General features: G+C 48.1%; 2 protein-coding genes across 10 annotated transcripts in view; one reads left to right on the top strand and one right to left on the bottom strand.

The window, feature by feature from the left end:
* The window catches only part of LOC125957471 (protein enabled), a 28,414-nt gene extending 8,047 nt beyond the window's left edge, over window positions 1–20,367 (bottom strand). For 2 of the 6 annotated variants that reach the window (XM_049690200.1, XM_049690203.1), the window contains exons 1-4: window positions 19,949–20,132; window positions 16,893–17,407; window positions 15,524–15,845; window positions 15,060–15,373 (exon numbers count right to left, since the gene is read on the bottom strand). In XM_049690200.1, the coding sequence (XP_049546157.1) occupies window positions 15,060–15,373; window positions 15,524–15,845; window positions 16,893–16,900 (644 nt within the window). In that variant the 5' untranslated portion in view covers window positions 16,901–17,407; window positions 19,949–20,132. Of the gene's footprint in view, window positions 1–15,059; window positions 15,374–15,523; window positions 15,846–16,892; window positions 17,408–19,948; window positions 20,133–20,225 lie in introns of those variants that run through there. The other 4 variants (XM_049690204.1, XM_049690206.1, XM_049690202.1 and 1 more) reach the window with 3 other exon arrangements.
* Window positions 20,368–21,063: 696 nt separating this feature from the next.
* The window catches only part of LOC125957466 (mitogen-activated protein kinase kinase kinase kinase 5), an 11,313-nt gene continuing 9,637 nt past the window's right edge, over window positions 21,064–22,739 (top strand). For 2 of the 4 annotated variants that reach the window (XM_049690187.1, XM_049690184.1), the window contains exons 1-2: window positions 21,067–21,875; window positions 22,058–22,478. In XM_049690187.1, coding sequence (XP_049546144.1) covers window positions 21,762–21,875; window positions 22,058–22,478 — 535 coding nt within the window. In that variant the 5' untranslated portion in view covers window positions 21,067–21,761. Of the gene's footprint in view, window positions 21,876–22,057; window positions 22,479–22,739 lie in introns of all 4 variants that reach the window. The other 2 variants (XM_049690186.1, XM_049690185.1) reach the window with 2 other exon arrangements.

Here is a 22,739-nt window from a genome sequence, read left to right as displayed (position 1 = left end):
CGGATTAGTGTTTTGAGCTCAGTTTCGTTCGTCTATTGTTTCGTGCGTGTGTATGTTTGTCCGCCTTAATGCGGATGCTGTTGACTGTTGGCTGTGGCTAGTCGACGACTACCTATGCTGCTACTACTACCCAATCAACTACCACCCAACAGAAGCTCTTGTCACCTCGCCCTATTCGTGTATCACACGCTTTGCCACCCCACCAACAGTCCCAACCCTTTGCAAATAGATCTGCAATTCACTCTCTTTCTCTTTCACGCTCTCACACTCTCTCTGTGTTCCTTGGCTCGTGCTCTGCGACACAAAGGTTCTCTCAGTAGTGCATCATTAGGGATGCTGTAACCTAACGTTGTACATCCGTTTCCTGGAGCGGTCTCGTATCGCGTGTCAGCATGGTCATGTCAGTTTTCAAACCGTATCATAAGACAGACTGACAAAAGAATAACGTGTACTTAAATTATCTGCTTCAATTTGAATTGAACTCAATTTCCTTGACATTATTAGTTCTAGTCTCATAACCATTATAGGAACCACACCTGCAAACAGGAGTGTCTGCTCTTTCCACATGATCCTTGCGTTTCGAATGGTGCCGCTTGACAGATTGAACGAGAGAAACGCAGAGAAACATTCGAGAACAAAGAGATAAGCGAGCGAGTATACAGATTGCTCCGGAGCGTTAGCGTTAAATAGTGAGCGAGGCTAGACAGGCAACAGGAAAACACAGAGAATCCTTCGAGGACACTTTTCGATACGGCTGAATCTCCAAGATATGTGCAGGGAGGCGCCACCGTGCTGGACTAGTAGGCACAGCAACCACACAGTGTATTTGCAAACATCGGAGGGCAATGGCTTTTTAGGTCATTGGAACCAATGCGCAACCACCGTGTGGACGCGTATCCTTTCGGCTAAATAGCGGCCATTCTCTGAAAGAGAACTCTCTGTGTTCCGCTACGGAATATCTTCGGATGCAGTTCGAAATGAATATCTGCATTTTTCTCGCCTGCTCTTCTCTCTTTCGCTTCTTTGGAATGTTGGGCTGCAGACGATATTAAAGTTGAACGTTTGAGGATGTGTACTGAGTGTGTAGTAGAACTTTGCTGTTTGTCTTGGTGGGGATGATATTGCAAAGAATGGATAGAATGAAAAAAAAATATATTGTTGCCAAATGTTGCCAAAACTGGTAAAAAAAAATACTAAAACCAATTATACGAATCATTATTCTAGGTATAAAGCTGTGTGAGATAAATTACTTTCAAGACACAGACACAAAAAGAACTTGTGACGGCTAATGTTTAAAGCGTTTAAATATTTCAAAAAATCTTTAATTGCCCCAGTACATCATCAAGAGGCGATCCATCCAATTACTGTCCAAGCCTCCCATCTTTACTACTCAAAGAATCGTCGCCACAAACAATGGCCTATTGTTTCGACACCCGCGCGACAAACGTAAACACACAACACACTACTACCCATATTCTGACTGACCACCTTCCGCTGATTGGAATTTTGGACAGACATCTCTCATCAACCAGCAAACGGTGAAGGAGGTGCTGCGTGCCGTGGTAATGTCGGTCTCCATGGCAGCACCACTGGCGCTGAACCGAAGCAAAGCACCACAATAACGCACAAGACGTGGCCATTATGTGTTGCGGTTATAAGCTTGTTTACGCGCCAAATAAAGCACCGAGAACGGCACTGGGTACCGGAACCGGAAGAACCCGTTTAAGGTATGTGTGCGAAGAGCCAACAACAAAAAGCCAAGCCAATAAACACGACGGCGAAGAGCCGTAAAGCACGGCACACCTGAAAGGGATAGGCAGGTGGAGAAGATGGTGGTGATCGATTCGAGAGGTGGTAATCGCGCGTGGGAGGAAAGAAAGGACGACACCGGCGTAGCCGGACATTAATTAGATGACAATCGATTCACATTCGTTTCCGTTGGCGAGCAGCGAAAGTCATCGCGTGGCCACCATCCACGGGAGCTACGCTTTTCGTGGAAATTGAAATGCGAACCCCCTCGCAACCGCTCTTTCAACGTCAGCAGCGGCGTTGGGGAAAGGGGAAAAGTTCTTCGGGAATGGTGGATAAACAATCTGGACACAACAAACAAGCCGGCAACCAGAGTCTAGGATGAGGTGGTGGGTGGTTTATGGATAATGCTATATTTAACCCAGCGCGCGATTAAAGCCCGCGCTCGCCGCGACGCCATCGGTTGTGATTGGTGATCCGGTAGAACATTTCGCCATCGATCGATGACGACGGTCGGTAAAACGAATCACACATCGTGTTATGGTGTGTTTCTAGAACTATTCGATGGCAACCAAGATTTGCAGCAAACGCTAATGAATTCAAATACCAGCATGCCATGCTCATGCTCTGTTCACAATAGAATCGCTTTGAGCAGCAATTTATAAAGGCTACTCCACGGTTGGCCTGGTCACCGTGGGAATGAACTGACTGCACGATCTGAATTGTAGCAGCAGAAGACGATACTCAAAACATGGCATTCGCTATGACGGCAGAGTGAGAGCAGCAGGTGTGGGCTTAAATCCAATAAAAAGCGTCGCTCCAGCAGCTGTGCTATGCTGAGTAATCCTTTTGGGGCACGGGATGATTATTATTGTATATGGAGCGACTTATTCAAGGGATTCTTATTCAGTATTAGTTATTTGAATACGCTTGCATTGACCGTCTGTCGGAATCACTCAGTTACTAAAGCTGCTGACAGAGCCACCTTACGAAATGACACCAATGGTATAATTCATAAACTTGGTGGAAACTCAAGCCAAGAGAAGCCATTAATCCCATAAATATGAAAACAGATAATATGATTAATAGCTCGCTCAATTCTCCCTGTTCACTAAACTAATCGTGATTATTGCTTAAACTTCCGGAACCAAACCTACGTTCCGACTGAAACTACCCGCGGCGCATATGGTGCGGTTTTTCCGATCGAACGAAACCATCGATTCGCACCCTGTCATCGTTCGTCACGGGCAAGGTTGACTTTGATGGTAATTTCCGTAACCGATTCCCGGTCGTGTTTTGCGGAGAATGATTTTCCTTTTTTCTTTTTTTTTTTTAAATTCCATGTAGAACGCTCAACATTTAAAATATCCATTCGAGAAATAGCACCTCCCTACCACCCCCCCCCCCCCCCCTCCCCCTTCCTCCTCTCTCGTGAATACGAAAAGCGATTAGATTTCATGCTGCCAAAAGAAGTTTCCCCCCGACAAACACGGCTCTGCGCTTACGCTTACTCACTTCCACACCGTTGTGCTTCTTAGTATCAGAGGGAGATCGCCTTTTACCTCTTTAGCGTGGTTCCCAGAATGGACAACTGACTGACACACAGATATGTTCACTGTCCAACGTAACCGCATCCATCCAAGCGCCAAACGCAGATGAAGAGGGAACACCTTCCAAACGCAGTGAGACATAGAGCGGGATGGTGGATGGTGAGAAGATGATGTTTATGCTTCCATGAATCATGGGAGAATATTGTTTGGCTTTCTTCCTGCCTCCCAACCTCAGCTCCAATTTCTTCATGATTTTGCTTTTCTTGCAGATGCTCCCTTCCAGTCCGCCCCCTTCTTCGATGGCCATCCATCCCATCCAGACAAACACAAAGCACAAAGACATACGCACAGCCCTAGGTGAATCGATATCACCACCGTATTCTCGGTAGTACCATTCTATGGCCCCACGGTTTAGTTTACTTTAGAGTATAACGATCGTAAGCGCCAACCATTTCGCACCAACAGCAGCAGCAATAGAAATCCATTACTACCAAGGGGTTGGTCCCCCATTCCCCTAGAAGGGGGTGGCCAACAAAAGTCACACTCCTTATGGTTTCCATCTTTCATCCGCCAAACCCAAAAAACACGCAACACATACACTAACACATACACACACACATGCATGCCGGTAGTAAAGGGAAGCATATTAGTGGGTTACAAAAACAATCCACCCCACCGAGACCCAGGGCCGACAGATCGACGTTTGCATAACCCTCCATCACACACACACACCCCACCCCCTATCTCTAGTATGCTTCCCTTTGGTGAAAATGTAAAGTAGAGACAGCCCTATGCACCCTAGCGACTACGTCGGAAACTATTGGAGAAACAATTTCTCAATCCAAGCAACCATCGCACTGAGCAGAACACACTACGCAGTATGTGTGTGTGTACCATTAGAGGCGCTTTGGAGAACCGGGAATGTGCATTGGAATGCATTGTTGCTGCCATCATCTTCTGCGCTAAGCACAAGAACACTTTTAGCATAAGTAATAATCGTTCTCTTGCCATTCCCATTTGCTGAGTTCGAGAGGATCGACCTGTTTTGTTCTGGAAAGCCAAACTGCCACGAAACGGGCAAACAACAGGCACCAGTGAATGGTATTCCGCTCGATCCTCTCGAGATGGTGGCCGTCGGTTATCACGACAAACACGCAAACACACACACCAGCCAACCATAATCCTCTTGGCTGGCGGTGTGTCAGGAAAAGGACACTGCCGGGGACGCCGGGGACGCCGGTGCCGAGAATTGGAGCGTTGAATGAATTTAATGCGATATTCCAGTGTTCAGGGAAAGTGAGTGGAAATGGGAGTGAGGGAAATGGGAAAAGAAGTGCGCAAAGGATGCTGAGGATGTCTAGGCGCGACCCATTTTTCGCGTTTCACATTTAAAAAGCTTTTCCCATTTTCCTTCCTCTCGGCGCACGGTGACTGGGAGCAGATGCTGTGCTGGTGCTGATGATGATGATGGTGATTCACATACTCCGTCGTTACACTGCCACACCCGTCTCATTGCATCTAGCAAGTCCTATCTTCTTCTCCTTCAATCTGTTGCCCGGTGATGGCTGAAAGTTCGCATACTGTGCACTATTGTAGCCCTAGGCAACGGAATCCAGTCTTTCGACACTTCATCCATCATATACGCGAATAGTTAAGGCGCGGTTTATGCGGAAATATACAATTGACGTCACAGTGAAAATGTCAAGGTAACGGTTTACCATAGCGAGCACCAGGCAAAGCTCAAACGGATGTGAAAAAGATGGATTTAGCATTCAAATTGTTGTTGCAATTCTTTCGTAACTTTACAAATGCGCACACAAATCCGTGGAACACAATGCTAACTTCGTTAAAAGCTTTACACGTGACGTAGAAGCAACATATTAGGTCGAAGGAGTTATTGAAATTAGATTCTCTTCTAATTGCTTTTGTTTGTTAGCTCTGCCACAGCACAAGAAATCGAGTTTGAGTCAACCGGCTGCTGCCATCTCCATATCTTCACAGCAGGAACAATGCAAACACTAATCTGCATTCTTAAAGAGTGTAATTCACAAATGTGTACAAAACAACTTTTTGTGCTGTTTTGCGATTACTTTTATGCATCATTTATGTTTCTGTTGGCTAACTTTTAAAAGTGGTTGGGCGTGGTTAACCACGACTACGTCAACCGCATCAGACCCCAGAATTCAGAAACAACAGCTCACACTCGCCAGAATGGTGATGACAGTGTTGCGAACAGGCTTGATATCGTGCGATAACTTATCAAAGCACCTTACCACCTTTTCACCAACACCGCCGACACCTCGTTCGGTCGTTTTGTTGTCTTGTGATATTCTCTACCAGATGCCATACCTTCATTTAATGACTCAAACCGATAAAAAGTATTAAATACGGGGCCAGTGTGTGGCAGCACTGATAGCGGTCCCGTCAAGTCACCTGGGTTTCCTAGTACGCGCCAGGGGAGATTCCTCAGAAACGCATGAGTAACTGTGGTTGTTGACAGGTAGGAAGGTAGCCGCGGCTTATGTTGATTATACATCCAAGCGGAAGGTGATTACACGCTGTGACGTGAATGGCGCAGCCACGCCGTAAATGGCAGCCAGATGATAAACACTCAATGTCGACCACATTCCTTGACTGACTCCATATTCATACTACGCTATTGAGATGTGTAACCGTCACGTAAATGAAATGCAAATGTTCTGTACATGGCTTGTTCAAAGTATGGTAATATTAGAATCATTCGAAGTTTTTTTTTACAAATTAAGTCATCTAAATGCTGTCTCCACAAAATTCGCCCAGTATAAAACACCGAAAAGTCTCGAAACAAAATCATAAACTTAATGGTTAAATTTTCCTAGATAAATTACAAAGATTAGCGGTTCGTTCTCCGCGGTGAAACGGGACCTGACTGAAATCGGCGCACTCAAATGGTCACTTTAGTTGGGGGCTAGTAAAACAACAAACTTCCCACGATCGTTGTTACTTCTTGGGCGCGACAACATTCTACGGCTACACAATCACGGGGGCAAAACATCAAGCTAAAAAAAAGGGAACTCGCCAAAAAGTCCACAAACCCCTCCACCCGAAGAGGGGATGGCATTTTCCAGCGCAAAAACTCAAAAGTAATATCCTGCTTCTTCTGACCAGTACACTTCTTGATGAGAGTACGAAAGGTACATAATAGTGCCAAACCAGTGCCACGGCAGTAACGTTGTTGTTGCAAAACAAGAGCTGTGCCACCCTGGGACCCTGTGGAGTTTTGCGGAGGGCTCTTAACTGCCCTGGATGCACACACAGCTGAGGAAACTGCCAACAACACCACTCCCGCCACACACAAGCCATTTTCCAGTGCGTTGCGATGTTCATTACGTCCACTTAAGTGGTCCGCTTCCGGTTTGCCCCGATCAAGAGAGAGAGAGAGGAAAAGAGAGAAAGATTGTACGGTTGGAGGAATTGTCCGGCACCCTCGGAGGGGCATAGTTCAGGAGGATGGAGCGAGTGAACTCGAGAGCTCTTGCTCCACTTCCGGATATACATCCGGACCACGACGACGACGACGACGATGACGGCGCTGATGAGAGATCACATTGCGCGCATACTATTGCAGATGCCGCCCACCCTTTACTTCAACGCTTTGACACCCGCTACACTCTTCGGTGGCATTAATCTTGCAGAGTGTAATGCAGCAAGACGGCGCTGCAGCATGAGATACAGAACCAAAAAAAACCCTTGATGTTGCTAGTTACAATTTTCAAACTAGAACTTAAGCTGATGACGAAATTAATTAATCGTCATTAATATCATTCAAAAATTGGCTTAATAACAAAAAACATCAAAACATGTCTAGGTTTTCCAATATACTTCGTCAAAGTATAAAATATTAATTTCAAGTATACTACGGATATTCATAAATTATCATTGTCATGTGTAGTTGTCAAATATTACAAAATTCGATGTAGTTTTTCTATATGTAATTAAATATTCGCCTGGAATGGTCCGTTGGTGTTCAGTGTGGCATCACGAAGGGTTAATTTGATTAGCGCGAAGACAGAAAACCTTCTTTAAAAAGAAGCAGTAATGAACCACCAGCTTGACGACTCGCGACTGTGAACCCCTCGGCAAACGAGAGAGTGTGCAACAGCCACCAACGGAAGCTTCCTGAATCTGTGTCATCGCATCTTTTACGCGATTATATGCTGGCTTTGGAGTGTTCTAGAGTTCGGTGCCAAGTCCCATTGTTGATGGTCCCGCGGCCACTACATTGCGGTGACGACTCCCGTCGGTGGCCCTTGTTTTTCTTCTTCAAATTGTGAGTATCACAGCCCGTGCATTTCCAGCACTGAAAATGTGCTTTGTTGCAGTTTCCCTGCTGCTGTTTTACACCATCACGTTTTACGTTTGTTCTTTCCATTCGCCCTCTGCTGCCAACCGCAAATAAAAAGAAGAAAGGGTTTGTAGAATAATAAGAAGAAAACCGGAACGTCGGTGAAGTAATAATGATGATTGTGATGATGACGACAGAGGGAAAAGTTCACGGCAGTTCCAGGAATCCCGTAAAACGGAACGAGGCAAAATGGTAGGATAGATGGATGACACTGGATCGTGATGAATCATATTTGAAAGCACCTCGCGCTCGCACACCTTCTGTGATGAGTGGAGGGGAGGATTGGATGGGTTTACTGGTTTCATAAATTATGTTCTATTTTGGAGACCCCTCAGTTCACCGTGGAGTCTGAGAAGAAGCTAGGGAGAAAAGCGATAAAGCTTGTTTGTTGGTGATGGTGACCAGTGAACGGGATCGTGGTTCAGTTTTTGCTTTGAAAATTCATGGATGGAAAAGAGGAAGTGGAGATCCAATGAGAAGAAGAACACACGTAATGAGATCAAAGCCAGCTCGCGTCGTCGTTAATTATGCTGACCGAAAAGGTTACGAAGGGGAGGAAGAGTGGTCTCGAAAGGTGCCCACCGTGCCGTTTACCACGCTGCATCGAGAGCTTGTTTGGAGAAGGCAAAGCATGTGCTGAGCATAGGGATGCTGTAGGTCATCTAGCAACCGTTGTTGCAGCAACCGCGGGAGGACAAAAGTGAACGATCGAAAATCGCATACCCACAGTGGTTGATGAATGTTGGTAGGTGCCTAAATAAAAGGTTTTTATATACAATAGGTTCCTGATGCACATCGGAGTGTGTTTCATTCATTTCAGCGATGTTTTATAAATTAAGTTAATCGTTTCCTAATAGCTACGTTAACATTTCTGACATAAAGAAATGTCTGTTCCCAGGCATACTGATAATAGGCAACCTAAATCCCACCATAGATCTCTTCTCCCGTGATCGTAATCGTCTTGCTTTCAACCGGCAACAGTGTAGCATACTTCAAATGATTTATCTTAAACGCCTACTGCATCGCGCAACATGCAGTTTGGCATGTTAATTATCGGCTCTTTCCGGCCGAAATCGAAACAAAAGAAAAGAACACGCCACATTCCGAAAGTGAAAGCAAAACCGCATTATTATCAAGAAGCGTCCGAGCAATCAGCTCGGCCCCGGGGGAATTCTTTCGCTTCCATACATGTTGCACATACTTCCTTGAGAGCAAGATCCCAAGATATGGCATTTCGTCCGCACAGATGCATCATCGCACCAGTCCAATTATTGGCACACATGTACCGCTTCTTTCTGCTACTTGGTGTTCTCCGTTGGTCTCTATTGCACTATGCCGCCGCCATGTGGACGGCCTCACGAAACGTCTTCATCTCTTCTCCCACGGCCAATCATAACAAAACATGCTGCGGCAAAGCGAGCACAACATAAACAAAGCAAACTTGGTGCGTGACATGCGTTACGCGAGAGATGGTGTTCTTTGGTGCAGGAAGACGTAACGTGCGAAAACAGGGGGCTCGATGGAACCACCGTCGTCTGCTCACTTCCCGTGCAGATCATTTATCGTACATTTGTCTGTCTAGCACTACACTCCGAGAGATCCATCCCATTCACTCTTTATGACCCCATTTCATGCGGGACCAACATTTCTTTCTCTAGCACCTTCTGTACCGTATCGCTTATCATTGGCGAATGCATCCCAGTTTGCGTCACTTTTGGAAAGAGAGCGTGACTGTGGCAGATTCGAATCCATACGATCGTGTTCGATGATACAGCATTACAGAGACGATGTGTTTGGCGGTTGTAGCTTTTATCAAAATTGAATGTTATGACTTGCTTCGATTCTCGATTGTGCAGCAGATTGTGTAGCACTTTCGCGGAGTACCTGACCGCTCTACTTTGCTTGTGACCATGGCCTTTACAATGCTTGCTACTCCCAGCCATTTTTATTTAAACCCATGCCAGTAACAAGCTAATTTTTCAATCAACACAACGACCCAACCAAGCAGCCCATGGCGTTGCCAGTTAGTAGTAGGGGAAGTATAAGTGCTGTCTCTGTCGCAATTACCACCAACACTTGACCCGCGTAAGATTGCGTGAGAGCAGCGAGGGCAGTTAGAACAGAAAAAGGAAAATCACGACCGAGAATTACTTGGTAGAATGGGCGAAAATTCTTAAAATATTCCTATACTAGCCACATTCGGAGAAATAGAACCGACCATACGGGATGGAATACGATACTAGCAATGAGTCAGTAGCGCGCCATTCATTAGCACAAATATTGGGAAGGCCACGAGAGAACATAAATCGATTGACAAACAATCGCTATTGCGCGAGTGAGGGAAGCATAATGTGTAGCATACTGTGTGTGCGAGTGTGTGTCAATTGGTAGGACCATTCACGCATGATGCCCTTCCTTCGCTTCCACGCTTTGCTATGGTATGGTGACTTCTTGATCAATCAAAATGTCACGTTTGATTGACCGTAATTCAATTTCGGTGGCCTAATCATCGAATCGATCAGCCGCATCAGCAGCAGCTTATGAAACCAAATCACGGTATTTCGCTTCCTTCCTGTGTAATACGCTCCATCGATGACAACATTCGAGTAGAGCTAGGGAAAGACTTAAGGAATGGAGACGGTTTTACATGTCTGAACGGCGTAACGAACATTTTCTAAAAAAAAAGGAATACCAGCGACAATGATAGTGTCACGATTTCCGGATGCATGCGTACATGGGGCCCATTCCAGTGACCATGGTCAATCCGTTTACCAACTGCATCCAACTTCAGGAAGTATAGCACATCAGGAGTGGCAGCGGTAATGCATATTCTCGTCTACCGTATCGCATGTTTACTCTCGTCTGCCTTCCGGTTTCCTCGCGTTCCCTAGCCACAATATTGCAGCTTCCATTGCGAGAGCAATCAACGTTGATGTGGAGGCAGAGGAATGACTCATATGCAATGTGCGATGTGAAATGTGCGCACATGCACTTGTCCGTCGACATACCTAATGAATGCCAATGTTCGCGGCGGAATGTAATACTGGACCACCAACTGCAATGTGCAATGCTACATGTGATATCATCAATACCAACAACGGCGTTGGAAATGACAATATTTAATGGATGCCGTACAGCTTCTTGTCTAGATCAAGCTATGCAAATTTAACAATTTTACAAACGCGTAACCAGCACAGCGCGAAGCTGGTGAGGCGCCTAAACTATCAAGAGAATAGCGTGTGCCTTCGTCGACCAGCACGCAGCAAAAAAAGAGGACCGGCCCACAGCTGGATCACAAATAATCCATTTCGCGCCTCTAATGTGTCCACTGAGACAGGTGCGGCTCCATGAGCGGTGCACCATAGCATGAAACGAAAGAAAAGCAAAACGAAAAGCAGCGTTGCGGTGGAAACAGCCAAATTGACCATGAAAATCGATGGAAATGACGATCAGCCGGCAAAAGCCTACCGACCCAGTGGCACACACCGGAGACCGGAGACCGGGGGCTAACACTCTTTTGCATATCGAGGTTACGATGCCACAGAGCATAGCGAGAGTCCGCGCGCGCACCTACCTCGGGTGCCGCCAACCATTAGCGCTTCGCGCTAGACCACGAAGCCGCAGCACACATCAATGTTGATTAGATGCGTACGCATGATACCGCTCGGAACCATCGGAAGATCGCAGCAAGCCGCATAAGTGGACTCGTGCGTGTTGGACTTGTGTAAATTGAATTACCCACCCAGTGCCAGCAGCCGGTGCTGGGTGGTGGATGCCGGAGCTTAATAATTCACTTGCGCTTGTTGGCACCGATGCGTAACGCACATGTGGTGCCAGCCAGCACAATCTACGCGCGTGTAGAGCAACCCTCCTCTCGTGTGCGTAAGTAATTTAAATATTTTCCATTTTTTGCGCACGCGTACGCGCGCTCGTGCCAAACGGAAAGATGCTTCGCTGATGGTCCGCGTGGAGTTGCTTAGCAACGGAAGACGCTGGGGTGATCGTACACTTCCTGCCAGAGCATGCTGTAACAACTGCCCACAACATTGCTAGACGCCCTATTGCCCTATTATCTCATTAAAGATGATAAATGGTTGAGCTTGTGGTTTTAAATCTATGCTAGGCTAAATGATATTCAGCCATTTTCGGCGCGGTTGACGTAAAGCCACAAGTCTGACATGCTGCGATTGTCAATTAGCAGCTTTAAAATCGTTTTACTCTGATGAAATTGAAGCAGCAAACCGTTACGCCTACCCACGGGAGCATAACAACCGTTGGTGGTGCAACATACGAAAAGCATATGATCTTCCTACCAAGGGAGAGAAAGAGGAGAGTCCCCATCCGAACACACTAATCAAGATAACATGCCAATACACTTATCAATCAGCAGACAAGCATCGTACGAACTACACTCCACCAGTGGTTCTGTAAGATATATCTCTAGTGCATTAATGTTTCTCGATCTAACTCACGATCGTACCCACTCACCAACCGAACCAGAGGAGCTTGTCTAGGAGATGCTATTGCTGGTATTGTGTCAAGTACTAGCGCTATTCATCTTACATCACAGCGACGTATAGCGGAGACTGCATCGTAAGAATTGAAACCGAGTTCTTCTTCCTATAAAGGAAAAAAAACCAGACTAGGCTTGGGCTTCATAGTCGATTCTATCCGATTCACCCGTTTCTCCGCTGTTTACCACGGAAGACACGCGCAGGTCTTGGCGTCGCGTTGGCGTGCAGCCAGTCTCCCCTAGGAGGGGTGGCAGACATCATCATCTTGAGAGCGTCCTCGCGTTCACTCGACAGGCTCTGCTGCTATCGACACCCGTCCGTCGCTAGGGGCATCGCACAGTAGTGACCATCAAGCACAGGCGCATTTCAGTCGAGAACGTGATAAGGGAAACGAAAGTTCAACGATCGCTTCCCTTTCGTCTATGCTCCTGCTGCTGCTGCTACATGCGCGCTCTGGCTACTGTTGGCCTTCTGCGTTTGCATGAGTAGTTCCCGTCACTCACTGGAGTGTTTTATCTCTTCGATTTTCTCGTTTCCTCTCCTCGGGTGGTGGAAGAAAATGGATAACGGAAGCCAGAAGATACCCGCATGATGAGGGAATATTTTTTTGGAGTATTAACCAACAACAAAAAATGGGAATTATGAAGCAACCGTTCACCATTCCTGCGATGAGATGATATGTGTCTTCCATCATAATCATCGGCTGCATTATGTGGAGATGCACAGCAGACATTTAGGAGGGGATCCGCCAACCATACAACAGAAGAATACATCCTTGATGGTTTTGTGGGCACCAGAGCCAGACCATTTGCCATCATACACCGTTGACCGATAAGCCAGCACCCAATTTATTTCTCTTGTTTCGCTGACCATTCACAATACCGGGAGTGGCCGAGAATGTCCCCCGGCGTGTGCATTAGGGTGCCATGGAATCGTGCACACTGATTGCACTTCTGCCGCACAAGTACTCCCTGGATGGACAGACATCCCTTCTTCTCCACGCCGCTGTACAGCAATCTCTAGAGGCCACTGACAGTCTGACTGACTGGCTGACTGACTGATTGTTGGCACCATGACAACGGCCTGTCTATAGAAGTCTAGAGCACAGACAGATCGCCGTCAATGAAACTTCCTTGGCTTGGCTGACTGCGTTTGTAGCCAGGGTAACCGATCAAAGAATACCGCGAGACGGGGCTATGGACTGGACGCCGGCAATCAGCCGTGCATTAGTAATGAACCTTATCGTTAAGATGCAGAGAAAATCGTACGAAATTGCAGATAAGTAAGTTTGAACTCAAAAACTATCTTAGAAATATGCCCTAGTTACCCAGATTCTAAGTACACATAATCCTAACACATCAATCAGCTCGCGCATCCCCTTGACAAATCATCGGTTTACAAGGCATTTAGATGCCTGGATCTGTCGCGTGTTTTACCGGATTTTTAAAAGCAAATTTATGCCCCTGACCGGAATGTGTGTGTGTTGTATCGTTTTGTAAAACGCACATCGCTTCCAGCACAAAGCGACTGGCCCAACAGATCGCTCCCACAATAGCTGTGGCCTTTCCAAGACCTCAATTTCCATAATTGAAGGCAACGAAACCGCAGAGCCGGAACCCTGGTGGTGCGGCTGGATGGTCCGAGGATGGTAGAGGCAGAGGATGGTAAGTGATATGGTTGGTGCCTGGACACACACTCACACACGCAGTCCCACGCACAGACTCTCTTCTCGGAGAGGCAAAACATAAAAAGGAAAGTACAACAAAACACTAGAGCTGCTTTAACCAGCGGCGGCGCTATAAAGCACTCCCGCCCCCTACCAGGTGCATCCCACTGTCCAGGTGTGGAGGAGAGAAAGGCCTCTCGTGTGTGGCACATTTTGTGGCACAAATAAAGCGATTACCCATCTATCCATCCATCGGAGCGCGCCCTTGCACGGCATTGTTGCTTGTTGCTTGTTGTTCCGGTTCCGATTGAGCTGGCTAGCCAGTCAGCCGCCCAGCCAGCCGACCAGAAGCTGATTATTATTATATTGGATGCAATTGCATCCGCCAGTAGCAGCAAATGGGTAAGCGCGCGGCGTAAGTGGATCTTTCGCCTCTTCTGAGTGCACTGAACGGTTGCGATCTGATGATCTGATTACACAGCAGCGTTGCTCGATGGAGGGGGACCTTGCTTAGAGTAGCCATACTCTCCTAGCAGCCCTGCTCCTGTCTTAACGATGATGGCGAGGTGTGAAAATGGCTCGCACTCCGTTGCAACTCATAACTCTTTATTTCATTGCTGCTTTATGTCCAACTGACAAGCCCATCTTTTCGCAACTCGCATCATTTTGTGCCATATTGCAACTCAGTCTGTTGTAACGTTGCGAATTGCGAGTTCTGTTCTAGAGTAAAACTTCTTCGAGACATTACGAACACAATTTCTCGTGATACATTCTTCGCTAACTGGCGGTAACTTCTACACCGGAATCGTCAATCGGCATCGGGGTTCTGCATTTCAATTACCGGGCACCGAAAATGGAAAGTGCATCAATAATGCAAGCTCGTACACGGTAGAATGTACGCCAGCATCCGGCCACAACCATGTTGTGCCAGTGCGCGTGATCAAACAACAAAACGATGGTACGTAAAATTGTCGAGAAGAAGTACGGTGATAAATGACGATCGACCTCAGGTTACACTGTGAGAGCACCGAGCGGATTCGTAACCGATATATACACCGGCGCGCCAGCGAAGAATCCGTAAGATCGGATAGCATTTCCCGTATTATTGTGCTCCATTTGTCTTTGGTTGATACAGTTTACTGGACTTTGTCGTAGTCGACCGTAATTCTCGCTATTCTAGCCCTTCTAGTACTTACCTGTTGGTACGATGATGCGTCTGCTGTTGGCTGGCTTGTGATGGCAACGTTTGTGATGTGGGCGTCTGAGGAGAAAGGATACCACCACTACCACCGCCGCCGCCACCACCCGGACCCGGTATCGTGTTGGGTGGTGGTTGCGGTGGTCCAACACCGGCCGGTTGGCTCGTCATTTGCTGTTGCTGCTGCATGATGGCCGCATCTTCACGCGTCATCGTCCGATAGCCCATATCCTCTTCGTACGCCGCCATCTGGTTCGGGTTCGGGTTTGTTGTTTGCATGGTCGACGGTGGCGGAACCCGTCCACTGAGTACCTGTGTAAGTGAAGAAATATAGAGACGTGGGTTAAGCTTCGTAGAGAAGTCTCCTGTAACACCCATTGTACTCTTGGAATGCGGATTGAAATTTGATTCTTCAATTTCTGGCCTCAACAACCTGAAGGTAGAAGCGATCCCTCTACTTACATCGAGCGCATGCATCATTGCCCGGGCGAAGGCTTCCGCATCCTGGGGACTGGAGAAGTTCAGTCCGTAGACAAACTTGGAATCACGCCACTGATGGAACGTTGCCGTGGCCTGGTTGTACTTCAGTCCTTTGATGATTGAACAGTTGATGACAACCTCGTGGTCCTGTAGCTTGCGGCCAACCACCCGGAACGTGTTGTTCTGCTGATGATGGAAGATCTGCACCTTACTAAGCCCGGATGAGCTGCCCGACGGGATCCACTTCTTTTGCACATCATCGTATACCATGACCGAGGCCCGGGCACCGATTATGCTTTGTTCGCTGGAAAGAAAGGACGCAAGAATAGAACGGGTTAGGCAGAGCTAATGCGATATTGATCACGAACTCGTACAACTCGATAACAATTGAAACAATTGTGGCGCTACATTTCTAGCGGTCATTGGAGACATTAGCAATGGGTTTACGGGGAAAAACAGGGAGAAACATATAAAAATGAATTAACCCTCTCTTCCCTCTCTCCCTCTTCGTGGTCCTCAGGCACAGGAACTAGAGGGAAACTCATCAATGTTCGATGGTGACATTTCCGGGGTTTACACCAACAAGAGGGTGCGCTGTCATCCAATAGGGGAACCACCCGCCAGTCGTTGACTCCTGCGCCCCGAATGGTCCCGAGCAAAGGAAGGTTAAACGAGGAACGCCTCGATCGCAGGAATTGTACACCTCCGTCAGCATAACACACACACATACCCGTGTGGTGTGTGTCTGGGGGCGCGTTATGCATTTCCTCCTTCCGAGAGTGTTACAGCAGTCCCTCATCCCAACGCCAATCGAATCGCTTGTCCCGGTCGCACGGGTTCGCGTTCGAAGGTAATTGGTTTTTACTGTCAAGGACAACGGCGTCCTACTTCGTCATCGGGACGGACGTTACCTTTGCTCGTAGCAAATGGCCTTCATCGTGTGCAGATCCTGGAAGCTCCCCTAGCATGGACATTTGTACCAGCACGACAAAAAAAAAACACGCAAACTGGCCATGGTCACAGAAGGGTATATGTGTCGTTTATTGTGCAAAGCACACGGCGCGACAAACGAATATGATAAAGGGGAAACCCGTAGATAAACGGGCAACTCCATTTGGTGCTCTCGATATCTTGGGCCATTTTCATAGCTGGACATTTTACATAGTTTTGTAAATTTGATAACCATTCTAGTTTTTGGATTGGCATTTTGGCATTTTGGATTCTTATTTCAATTTTCAGATTAAGATATGAAGTAATTAGCAATAATTGCTTAATCAACTTTTGTAATTCGACTGTTCAACCCGTATCTTGATGGTTTAAGATCATATTTCAAGTGGAATGGAAAACTTACCACATCATAGTAAACCGTGTGTGTGTTTCTTGTTTACTAGATTAACTTCACCGCTAGTAGCGATTTTTCTTCCGGGTGCGTTCCGTGATCGCACCCCCGAGAGATCGAAGACAACCAACAGCTGACACCAACAGGAGGCCGGAAAGCGTTTGAACGGTGCAGTCGCAGAAGGAGCAGCAGGCGTTGCTGCTGGCGTTGTGCACCTGGTGTGGGTGTGTGTTGGTACGACTGCTTGCAGGACCTCTTCCCTTTCTTCAACCTCACATACACAGACACAGAAAGAGTGGCAAATCGCCCTCCGGTTTTCGGGCGCACGGAAATCAAATTAGCACGATGCAGTCGAGGTTTCCGGGTTCTTCTTTCTCGCAAACAGATTACGGTTGTGCCACTTTCACGTTATACACTGAAGTTCGAGAACTTATGGATTTAGGCTGACACTTTTTTCACTTTTTCAATTCAAAAAAATCAAACATCACGCACTATCAACTTTCGCACACATCTCTGCTTGGACACTGCTGGAATTGATTGATAAATGAACTTCATTACCACCGATACACCACGGCACTCTTGGGTAAACGACGGTTTTGGGTCTGGGTTTTCTCGCTTCTTCTCTCGTTGAAGAAGCAAATTTACCCAAAATTATGAATGTGGAAAACAGTGCCACAACGAGGGACAGATCCTTTTCGCACACATACATTCCTCATAAAACCGGGCCTACCACTACCATGAAGATCCGTTTACCGTTCGTATATCCTTCGGTGCACGTGATATGGGGCCTGGGAGCAACTCACACAGACGCACTCATTGTTAAATCTTCCCTTCAAAACACAAACACATGCGCGGAGGGCAAATACGCCCTGTTTTCTGGGCTTGCCGGAAAACGTCGCAAGGAAATCCCGCAAAGAGGGCTGAACATTAGCTGATTAGCCGAGGAACCAAAACAGCAAGCAAGCTATTTTAACACAAAAACATACATCGAATTCTAGGGTTTATAGCCGGGAAACTACAGGGAAACGCCCGACTACCGGAGTTGAAGGAGGAGGGAGGTTCTGGGCTTGCAGAGGGGGGCATTTGTTGAATGTTCACAACTTATTACCGCAACTTATTACTGGTCGTGCTCTCGTTCTCTTTTGCTACCTTTTTATAGCTCCACTTTCAGCTGTTATAGCTGTTGTTACAGAATGGCCATAAAAGCCACCTTCTTCGTTCGGTTCTTCTCGCCATCGTTTCCGCAGCGAACCACACACACAAAGCAGGCCTTTTCTACGCACACCACGAGCAGGAAGATCCTTTCGTCGAGGACGCGAAAAACACCTTTTCCATTTTATATTTTCTCCAGTTCCTGCACTTCACATTTTTGTTAATTTCCGATTTAAATTCCACGCTGCACAGATTCGATTTATGAGTCACCACGCAGCCACTAGGATTTTCCAGTGAGCCACCACCGCAATCGAAGACCTCTTCACCGCACCCCCACTTCGCTCATAATTTCTGTTGATGCACGCGCTGGCACTGGTAGCAGCCTGATGAGAGGCAGAATGCATTTTCAGAAAGCCTCCATCCGACTCCCATTTGGTCGCCCCGGTGGTAGCTGCGCTCCCGCATAGAAATGCAGCCAAAGACACACGCACGCCGACCGCCAGAGGGCCGGCTGTTCGACACAGAGAGCGACAAACACGAAAAGTGTCGTCGAACCGAAATACATCTTTCAGGCCGCATCACAGCGCTATAAGTGCAGCTGCTACTGCTGCGACTGCTTTTTCCGTTTAACAAACTAGACGGAATAATAATGTACGAACCTAAGGAAAGTCCTCATCGAGATGACTCGCAGCGACAGCGACGCAGCTGCGACTGCTGCCGTGCGTCATATGCTAAATATTTATTTTCTTTTTGCTTCTAGCATGCCCGCTAACGAAATGTGTTTGGCTCTCTCGATTCCTTTACTTTCAGGCATCGCGCAAAGAAGCAAAATGCAATGCAGGAGGAGCTTGCTCGAAAGGGGTGGGATTCGAGCTGGATAAAAATACCCGGCCAACGGAGTAGCAGTCCAGAGCGATGGCGGCACAAATCTGGAACATCACATCCGCGCCACAGGATTATATGGCTACGCAGGCGACGGCGCAGGAGGTCCCATCTCCGTACAAGCAGCAGCAGCAACAATCCCAAATGGGGTTAGTGCTCGCTGCAAGAAGCAAGACAATCCAAGTGCACTCGCGGCTAGTTGACTGAAGGAGGCTCTATCCTGCGACGGATCCAGTTTGCCGATTGTCGATGCTCTTCTGGCACGACCCCGGGGCCTCGGGGGCAGCAGAATCCTAAAAAAGAAATCTCTGGCGTCTGCATCGACACACGACGAGCATCGGCGCGACGCTTGTTCATGGTGGTTGACCTTAACCAAAAGCCGCGGCTGAAGAACCGGTCCATCCGGAGGGTGTACCGTACTCCCGCCTCGCCCCCCTCCCTCTTAGCCCACGACGATCTCGAGGCGAATCGAATTTTCACGGGAAAATCCCTTTGTTATGCTCTCCGGTCATGCCGTTGTTGTGCAGACCAATAAAGAAATTATGGAACGAGCTACCAAATGTTCGAGGGGCTGGGTTAGCGGTATGCAAAACCGAACGTGGATATCTGTGCTGCGAGTTGCTGCTGGTGCGCGGATTGACTCCCTTTTTTATGTTCCTTTTCCAGGGGAACTGCATGAGGGGAGCCCCGCTCCCACCAATTCTCTTCAACACTTCACTCTCTCTCTCTCTCTCTTTCTCTCTCACTCTCGCTCTCTGCAGCGCACTCTTCGTTCTCGTCGTTCAAGGAAAACTTCTTTCTTCTTCAACCGGTCGTCTTCTGCGCACACCGCCTAACACACCCGGGAGACCACGAATTTTGAGGCAGCGCCGTGGCCCGTGGTGGGGGTAACTCCAGCGGGGGTAACCGAAACGGGGTCTCCGTCCCTCCCACGACACGGGGGGGGGGAGGGGGCAACGGCGACCCATTTCGTTTTTCCCGTCTTGCACAGATGTCACCTTCCACTACGCCCTCCCCCGCTCCTTGCAACCTACTTTGCACTCGGACAAGCACGGGACAATCCAGAAAGAAAAGGCAGCCACCCCCGGAACACTTTTTTTCCTCTTCTTCTATTTTCTTGTACCCGGTCTCAGCAAACTGTGCTTCGCGAATAGCACTGCACCCGTGTGTGTGTGTGTGTGTGTGTGTGTGTGTGTGTGCAACGCCCCTTGCTAAAAAAACGCTTCTCCAGTTTGCACACCCCGCGCCACACTCCGCGTTCTCACACGCTAAAAAGGACACTCGACACTGCGACTTGCGAAAACTGCGTACCGGAAAAAGAAGCTACACCCGCAACGACGACTGCTGCTGCTGCTCATGTTTTCCGAGAACGACACTTTTTTTACTGGAGTTCCACGCTCGCGAGGTTCTCGGAACGAAGACGGCAACCAACAACGAAGGGTGTTTAAAACGAGAGGTGGTGTCATGTAGGACAACCACAGAGGATTTGACAGTCGGATGGAATGCCCTGGGGACGTCAAAAAATCCAATATGGCCACCTGCAAAGCTCTAGGACCCCACCTCTCTATACAACACAGGTAAAGACTGCCACACATAGCACGCGATACTTGCGGCAGATGCGGCAACTGCGGACTCTTTTCGGGGTTGTCAACCACGTGATCCAATGAGACCGTTCAGACCGCCTGCTAATGCGGCAGTTGCGGCAGTTGCGGCCGATTTTCTACAAAATCACAAATCGGCCGCAACTGCCGCAACTGCCGCATCTGCCGCATCCACAAGTTGTGTGAAGTAGCTTTCAAAGGAAAATTGTGGCGTAATATTTGAATGATGGTGTAATTTATTTCGGTTACTTTTCGCATTTCGGATGTAATGATTCCAAAACAAGTAAATTTCTTTCTCAATATTACAGTGTTCCCCATATGTCTGTCATTTTATAGCTCTTCCATCTGCTGTGCACCTAAATGCTGTGTGTTAGCATAATTGAATTTAGCTATAATTTTTACATCATTCATGTTGCTTTATAGTGATCGAAACCGTTATTACGGACATTTATAAAACACTGTACTCATAACACCATTGCTTGATGAGTCGTTCGCGGTCTGAACGTGCATGGTCGCATCTGCCGCAAGTAACGCGTGCTATGTGTGGCAGGCTTAACTCTGGGCCGTTGTTTTGGCTTTAAGGTTAGAAACTCGAGTAAAAATGGGAAATTTTTAACTTTTTTACCCTTTTCGTGAATATCGTGATCGAGATAACGTGGGGATACGAAAAGACAAGTGATAAGAGCAAATTCAAGGTCCAAGAAGTTGCAGTTAAGAGCCGTACTGGGGTAAATCCTCATTGAAGAAGAAGAGAAAAAGTCGAAGAAGAAGAAGGAGAGGTCGCGAATTGCAAATGCGAGTAGTGCATTAATCTTAGCGTAATCTTTTGCGTGCGCGCGTGCGGGCGAAACCCCATACCGTGGAATCCGTGGAGCCGTAAAATAGCCACACACCCCACAGGCTTTCGGTTGTCGCGGTTCGTTCTTGGTTTCGCAAAAGAATCGCTCGGATTTCTTCCGCCTCCGCCGTGTGTGACTGTGTGCGTGCGTTCATTTGAGTGTGTGTGGCCCATAAAAGGAAAACAACCCTTCTCCACCCACAACCTGCTCCTGTGAAACAGGCAGGAATCGTTGTCCTCGGGCGTGTAAGGTGTTCTGCCCAAAGTCATCGTTTGTCGGAGTGTACGTCGGTGGTGGTCGACGGATCCGTTTCCCGTGCCAGCGCAAAAGTGTTCGGTTACGCGTACGCGTCCGCTACGCGGTACAGCGGTGGTGTTGCGGGCCAGGCGCTGGAAAATGCTGGCAGAATGTCGTCTCATCCAGGGCCCGCACTGAGTTCGGCCATCTCGCGCCGCAATCCGGAAGACGAGTATGAGCTGATCCACAAAATCGGCTCGGGCACGTACGGCGACGTGTACAAGGTAGGACCTCCGCGGAAAATAGAAGTACACGCGCCCTCCCGCACGGGGGCACTACGATAATTTTAGAATGGCGCCTCCCGGAATAGGAAGGCGAGGGATTAAAGTTGGACTGCGTGCGCACCGAGTTTTAATTCGCATCAGCATTCCTAATGCGTTGTCTTTCCGTCTTTTCTTCTCCGCAGGCAAAGCAGCTGCAGTCGAATGAGCTGGCCGCAATCAAGGTGATCAAGCTCGAGCAGGGCGATGACATCCAGATCATTCAGCAGGAGATCCTGATGATGCGCGACTGCCGCCACTCCAACATCATCTCCTACTACGGCTCGTACATGCGGCACGATAAGCTGTGGATCTGCATGGAGTACTGTGGCGGTGGAAGCCTGCAGGACATCTACCAAGTGACGGGGCCACTGACCGAACTGCAGATCGCGTACATGTGCCGCGAGACGCTCCGCGGTCTGTCCTATCTGCATTCGATGGGCAAGATCCACCGGGACATCAAGGGCGCCAACATACTGCTGACCGAGCGGGGCGACGTGAAACTGGCCGATTTCGGTGTCAGTGCCCAGATTACGGCTACCATCAACAAGCGGCGCAGCTTTATCGGTAAGCGGATCATCTTGCACCCAAAGAGACACCGATCTCCGGTTTCACTTTCCTCGAGAAGGGTTTCTTCCATTCGATGCGGCGCGGGGGAGGACACGGTTGATTTGCGTCGATGATCTGCCCATTCACACTGTCCCGGTGGGGACCTCACATACGACAACACTTTTCCTTTCATCCGCGAGTTGTCGGGCTACCCACAATTCGAGGAATGCGCATTTCCTCGTGCGTTCGCCCGCAATGCACGCCGGGAACAAGGAAACC

The sequence above is a fragment of the Anopheles darlingi genome, chromosome 3 (genome assembly GCF_943734745.1).
Source record: "Anopheles darlingi chromosome 3, idAnoDarlMG_H_01, whole genome shotgun sequence".
Classification (NCBI taxonomy): domain Eukaryota; kingdom Metazoa; phylum Arthropoda; class Insecta; order Diptera; family Culicidae; genus Anopheles; species Anopheles darlingi.
The sequence above is the reverse complement of the archived record's forward strand: the minus strand, read 5'-3'. Positions and strand labels throughout refer to the sequence as shown.